At 28.7% G+C, this 7,559-nt stretch overlaps 1 protein-coding gene and 1 pseudogene across 1 annotated transcript; both read right to left on the bottom strand.

Moving 5' to 3' along the window:
• Nucleotides 1-4,768: 4,768 nt before the first annotated feature.
• LOC149055485 (ATP-dependent DNA helicase PIF6-like) lies at nt 4,769-5,647 on the bottom strand. Its single transcript, XM_089229576.1, has one exon. The coding sequence runs from the start codon at nt 5,645-5,647 to the stop codon at nt 4,769-4,771; it is 879 nt and encodes a 292-aa protein (XP_089085702.1).
• A 218-nt stretch (nt 5,648-5,865) lies between these two features.
• Nucleotides 5,866-6,380, bottom strand: LOC149055484 (uncharacterized; annotated as a pseudogene).
• Nucleotides 6,381-7,559: the final 1,179 nt, after the last annotated feature.

Below are 7,559 nucleotides of genomic sequence, written 5' to 3'. Positions count from 1 at the left end.
TTTGCAATGAAGTTTCAAGTTTTTCAGTAGAATTTAAATTTCGAAAAATAATAATTAGAGGGTAGAAAAATCATTTGAACTTAAATTTAAATAGGGTTCTTAGTTATAACATATTCAGTCTTATATGTATACTATCAGGACATGCATAGAAATAAACATTATAAACACGTAGTTTAAGGTTAATATTTAATTATATTAGATTATAACTAACAGTATTTTTTGACCTCGGAAAATTGTATGCAGATAATTCAAAAATAAAATCACACTTCTTATTTAAATCATGTTGGATATAATATAGACATAAGATGAAACTTTAAACATATATAAGATGCATATTATTATAAATCGTGTAAAATTTAATGATTATTTAAAATTTAATCAACTTACTTTCGTCTATAATCGACAGAGAATATCCGATAATAATATTAATAAGTGCAGAGGCGTATTTAGGCACAGGTCCTATAGGCCCGGGCCTATAGCGGCAACATTGGAGGGCGGTAAATTTCAACGATTTGTTTTTTTTAATTATAAAAAGTATTTTTCATTTGATGAAATCAAACTCAACTAATTTTTGTTCGCTCAAAATTTATTAATCATCTATCTACATGTACCTACAACTATATTAATATTATACACATACGCAACACAGTACGAGCACATAGATAACAAAACACGCGCATTCAACGCTGGTTCGATTTCTTAAAAAAAGACAGAATTTTATTGTACCTATGTAGAAATTAATTTGAAAATTAAATTGTAGGAAGGATGAAGGGGGGGAAGGCAGTGAATTGGAAAGTGCCTATAGGCGAAAAAACTTTAAATACGCCACTGAATAAGTGTATATAATATATTTTATATTTATAAAATATTTATCAAATGTTATGATTATAGTGGAAAATCAAGTGATTTATTTGAAATGTTTGCAGTGAATTTTCAATTTTTTCAGTAGAATTTAAAGAATTATAGAAAAATAATAATTAGGGTAGAAAAATCATTTGAACTTAATTTGAAATAGAGTTCTTAGTTATAACATATTATTCAATATTCATAATTATATGTCTAATATCGGCCCATGCATAGAATTAAACAATATAAACACATAGTTTAAAGTTAATATTTAATTATATTAGATTATATCTATCAGTTTTTTTTTTTTTGAAATTCGTAAAATTGAATGCAGATATTAAAAAAAAAATCACCCTACTTATTTAAATCATGTTGGGTGTAATATAAACATAAGATTAAACCTTAAATATAATTTAAGATGCATATTATAAATCGTGTAAAATTAAATAATTATATTAAATTAAATCAACTTACTATGTACTATAATAGACAGAGAATACCCGATAATAATAAATAAGTGTAGGTATACCTACATATATGTTGCCGTCGATAATTTTGTGGACTGTATATATAGGTTACCTATAAAACTGAGTTTTTTATATTGATATTAAAATTTAAAAATGTATTAATTATTTAACATTTAATTTATTTGGTGTCGGACACGATGACACGCATATGTACACACGGTCAAACACAGTAAACACACACTAAAACGCATGATAAATTAAATAGGTATGTCAGCAACTCGTGATACGCATGTCCGTGACGTATGCATTTCTCCATCTCTTATCATTTTATCAAACGTTATAATATTATAAAAACAAACATATTTTTCAGCTTTAACACATTTCAAATACTACTTTTTTTCGTATTTTAGTTATGTCTATTGTTTTAAAACTTAAATATAGCCAATGTTAATTGTATACACTTTTATTATGTTCTTAAAATATTTAACATTTGCTAATGAACTAATCGACGTAGTATGTACGGTTAGGTTATATTTTAGTATTATACCTTAATGTCACAGAAACTTTTGTTAATTTTGTTTTTCATTATTTAATTAGCAATGTGTGATGTGTATCTATTACTGATCGAGAAAATGATTTCTTGCAAGTTTTAAGATATATGGGGCACATCAGCAAACACATATATATTTTTACTAGTTATTGGATGTTTAAAAGACGTATTTGTTATAGAAATATCCAAATTTCTCCACAATCCAACATTTGAAGAACCCATATCACTCACAATGGCGATCACATTAAAACCATGCTCATGTAGTGCTTCTAGTATGTTATTAAGTAATTCTTTTGTCATAGCAGTATCGTAGTTATAGAATATCGGTTGTTTCCAATTGTTCAATAAACCTTTAGGTTAATTAATTTTATTCAAATAAATTTAATACAAATGTAACATGATTAATTAATTTGCTTACCTCTAGCTATAACGGTCTAAACACATCTATGTGGCCCATATACTTTTTCAAATTTTTTTTCGTAACAAATTCTTTGTAAAATATATGTCTCATCAAAAGAAATTACCTTTAATTACTAGTAATATATTTTTTTTAAATGCATTATTCTCTTTTTTAAGTTGGCAATTTTTATTTTTATACAAATCTACAGATTCCATCAGTCTAAATAAAAATAAACATGATTATTTCATTGAAAAATTAACAAAAGCATCAAGTTTCTAAATTACTTCTGAATCAAATCATTATCTGAATCATCAACTAACGGTTGAACCCCTAGTTCAACGTTGACAAAATCCAATGTTTTTGAAACATTTTGATGTTTATTATTAGTTTCTCTAAGCGTTATACAAATATTATATTATTGTTGAATTTAATTGATTTTTAAATGCACATAAAAATTATTAGAATATTTCAATAAACAAAATATTTATTGGGAGCTTACAGTTCAAATACTCTAGTAGGCGAGTAACTATTTTAGGTGAATCAATTTTATTTACTGGTGTATAGAAGAGTTTACTGGTCTTATAAAAGGTATATAATAATAGTATGTACCATAAATACTATTAAACAAAACATTGGTATTAAATAAATCTAAAAAAATAAAACCGGAATATTATTTACCTCAAAGGAATTGCATCATCTCTAAGTTTTCGCTTAGGTGAATATTTCAATAATTCCTGTATCATTGGCTTATCGGCAATATGGTATGGAGCAAAATGCAATGAACAAACAACAGCAAGATGCATTTTAATAAGTAAATGTAAATGAAAATAACAATACATGTAACGTGAATAATGTTAATGTCTATTTCATATGAATAGATGATGTTACCAGTTTTAAGATTTACAGATTTTGCATTAATAGATTGACCATATTCAATTTGTTGCAAACACATAAGACACAAATTTATATCTTTTGGGAACCTATATGCAGATGGACTGCAAGGTTCGTCTGATTTTTTCCTTTCTTCCTACTACCACTATCACAATTTTCAAAAACACACTTTGGCGTTATTACTAACATTAAAATACTTATAGGTCCAGAGTATTTTCTAATGAATTTAAACAAATTGATGTCACTTAAGTTTGCTATAGGTATATAACTAACGTATTTCTGTGAGCTATTCTTTACATCAAATGGTGTTATATAAATATTAATTTATTAATACCCCCTATCTGGAACTACTTTCGTATCTGAGTGTATTATAGTGATGATTAAATTAATTACATTTAATTAACTTAATCTTAAGCATAATAAAAGACATTATACTTTTTAAATACTTAAATATCATTCTTAACAATTAAATACCTAATGATAATATAACGAGTATAATTCCATCTTGCCCATTTGATATTTATTAAATTACAATGTCTTATACTCTGTTTATAACTGTCGAGGTGTTAAGATTATAAACCAGACAATAAACCAACGAAATTTAAATCGAATGACATAAAATTATAATAATTGTCATTCAAATACAGATGCTCATTTTCAATTAATAATAACTACATAGGAACACATGAATATTTATTGTTTATTACTCATTTACGTATACATATTTATTTATTTTTTTAAATCAATTTCTTTTCCGATGTGCCACCGCTCACTTGATGACTTGATCTAAACCGGTCAATAATTTTTTACATATTTAAAATATAAAGAAATACACCCTCTGACATCGATATTATTATGTCTCTGAAAAGAACTTAAGTTGGCGCAGAGATCTGATTTTGCTTCCGTTAATGTTACGGAAGGCTCTTCGGAAGATTTTTTTGATATAGGCACACCTAGAGACATTTTTCTGTGAGAGAGGGCTAAAATTGTTTCAGCACCACATCCCTGATACTTAATGTTTTAAGCTAAAATATGATTAAAAATCTGGGAGACTACGGATAAAACTAAGGGGGCTCAGCATACCCAAGTCCCCCCTAATTGCGCCTGTGTTATACTTCGTCATTACCTTAGATACATGAATTGTATCTTACATGATAATCGCTGGAAACCTCAGTAATAATAATAAGCTATTTATTTTAATTTTATGTTTTTCGTGGTTATTATACATCAGTAAACGTGTATCTTATATAAAAATGATTAATTGGTAATATAATGATACTAGCTGAATTACCCGTCATTGCCGGGTTTAAGTATATAAATGTATGTAACCTGCCAAGATTAAATTTTGTTAAATCTATTGAAATTTAAGATTTTTGAAATAATATTTTATACATATTAATTTAGTTTTTAAGATAGTGATTATTATCATAACCTATTCTATAAGTTATAGGTTTTGGCGGCAGAAGCTTTGTTCACGATAAATTTCAGCACTAAAGGTTCAAAATAAATGTTTTACTAATAGTTTTACAATATGTTATCTACAAAACTTCTTTGTAGACAATGTTCTTCACTGATCTATTAGTGTATTTTACTAATAGTTTTTCAATATGTTATCTACAAAACTTCTTTGTAGACAATGTTCTTCACTGATCTATTAGTAGGCGATAAAATCACCAAGCTATTGGGTGAGCTTAAGCGTGAGCAAGCTACGTAGAACTGCCCATGTGAAAAACAGTTTTCTCGCAAAGCTATTCCTGCAAATTTAAGAGTTTGGCCTTGAGACTTGTTTATAGTCATTGCAAAACAGACTTTCAGGGGAAACTGTAATCGTTTAAATTCGAACGGATGATCATTCGGAATTAAAGGGATTCGTGGTACAAACACAGTTTCCCCTTTTGCACATCCTGTTAAAATTGTGGCTTCTACTATATTGCGATGTAAAGCTTTGACTTTAAGCCTGGTCCCATTGCACAGTTTAGGCGGTTTCAAATTTCGCAACAACATAATAGGTGTGCCCACACGCAGAATAAGCCTATGATATGGCATGCTCGGTGGTTTCAATAAATTTAAAAATTCAACCAGATAATTAGTTGCATCGTCCATGTTGACCACCGTATCTATCGAAGTATATACTTTTTCTTCCCCTTCAAAAGACATCAGCAGTGTATCATTGATAGCCACCGCTTGGTCATTTTTTGGAGTGAGTATATCACGTTCACACAACCATTCCATAGGCTTATCATGAATATGAGCAATATCTGGATAAATTTTTGATATTAAATACTGAACCGTAGTTACAACTGTGCACAAATTTTCTGGGATAGTTATCATTTCATCAAACGATGGATAATCACCATTGCCAATTTCAAGTAAAAGATCTGCAAATCCACCAGAAAACTTTTCCTCCCCCAAGTGTACCCTCATATTTTTTGACAGTTTGAGTATATTGATCTTAGGCCATAAAGTAGATCTTTTTTGATGATTTGACTTCATCAGTTCTGGTCCCTTTTGATACTACTGGTAGAGTCTGCCTAAAGTCTCCAGCCAGTAAAACCGTTACACCACCCAATTAGAAGTAGTATTTTATTATAATTGTAATAAATTATTTTACATTTATTAGTAATAGTATAAAAAAATTAAATCCCTGTATGTTAAAAATATGTTTTGTATAGCAAAATAAACTGAAATGTATATAAAATTTTTTTAATTTATTAATTTGAGTAGGTATTTGAAGGAAAATTAGAGGATATATTAGTTATTGAAAATATGAGATTTGAGGCATTTGATGTTTCTTGTTGATATTGTGACAATCGAGGTTGAGGTGTAGGCGAATACACAAGAGGCTGAGGGCCGCTGAGGATATGGAGGTAAAACGATATGAGAGTTGCTAGAATAATATGAATTGGTGATTTCAGGATGTCTATGCGGAGGTAAATAGAAAGATGAGGAATTTTGATATGAGTTATCGTTGTGATATACATTTGATGGTTGATAAGTTGAAGAAGATGAACTAACTAATATTTTGAGATTTCTGTGCATTTAAAAAAAAATTAAGTGCATTAATGCGAAAATCTCATTTCTGCGAATCGTGAAGTTTTTTGTAGTCTGGTAATAAAGACAATAAAAAATGTTTATCCGGATCATTACACTCTCTTTCCTTTAAATAATTCAGTAACTTATTTTGGAACAGATAATAACGGGTTCTTTTGCATTTTTTTTTTTTCATTTTTTTTAGTGTACTTGAGAAAATCAAGTGATTTATTTGAAATGTTTGCAATGAAGTTTCAAGTTTTTCAGTAGAATTTAAATTTCGAAAAATAATAATTAGGATAGAAAAATCATTTTAACTTAAATTTAAATAGAGTTGTTAGTTATAACATATTCAGTCTTATATGTATACTATCAGGCCATCCATAGAATTAAACATTATAAACACGTAGTTCATGGTTAATATTTAATGATAATAGATTATAATTAAATTTTTTTTTTTTTTAATCGGAAAATTAAATAAAATTATTAAAAAATAAAATCACACTTCTTATTTAAATCATGTTGGATATAATATAGACATAAGATGAAACTTTAAACATATATAAAATGCATATTATAAATCGTGTAAAATTAAACAATTATTTAAATTTAAATCAACTTACGATTCACTATTATAGACAGAGAATATACCCCATAATAATTAATAAGTGTATAATATATTTTATATTTATAAAATATTCATAAAATGTTCTGATTATAGTGGAAAATCAAGTGATTTATTTGAAATGTTTGAAATGAATTTTCAAGTTTCTCGGTAGAATATAAATTTTGAAAAATAGCAATTATGGAAAAAAATCGTTTGAACTTTATTTGAAATAGAGTTTTTAGTTATAAGATATTCATACTTATATGTCTACTATCAGGCCATAGTAGTATAAAATAGAGAATTCAATCACAAGATCCTCATCCTCCTCCTCATCCTCATCCTCATCCTCATCATACGCCACCACCACCACCACCACCACCTCTCCTACTCACCGCTCGCCCATAGGTGCCGCCGTCCCACCACCACCACCCGCCCGGCCATGGGTGCCGCAACCGGTACACCACTCTCCGCCCCACCACAACATCCAACTACTCGACGCCGCCGCCGCCGTTGTGACGTATAATATTATTATTATCAGTGGAAATAATGCAAAAATTTATTTCGATTGTCCAGGACTCGACCTCGAATCTCTTGCCTCACAGACGACTGCTATAATACCACTGGTCCACCAGACCAATTATGTGCATATTATTAGCCATTTAAGTGAAGTATATTTAATTATAGGTACGCTATCACATTCCTGCGAGCAGTTCTATACCCTAAACAGATATCACTTAACACATTACTGTGAACAAAATACCGTGAACT

The sequence above is a fragment of the Diuraphis noxia genome, unplaced genomic scaffold (assembly GCF_037042655.1).
Source record: "Diuraphis noxia isolate RWA-SAM2 unplaced genomic scaffold, SU_Dnox_SAM2 contig0005, whole genome shotgun sequence".
Lineage (NCBI taxonomy): Eukaryota > Metazoa > Arthropoda > Insecta > Hemiptera > Aphididae > Diuraphis > Diuraphis noxia.
Note: the sequence above shows the minus strand (reverse complement) of the source record. Positions and strands in the feature narration are given on the sequence as shown.

Bases quoted from the DNA above. Each gene is read 5' to 3' on its own strand.
- LOC149055485 (XM_089229576.1), bottom strand. From the start codon at position 5,647: ATGAAGTCAAATCATCAAAAAAGATCTACTTTATGGCCTAAGATCAAT.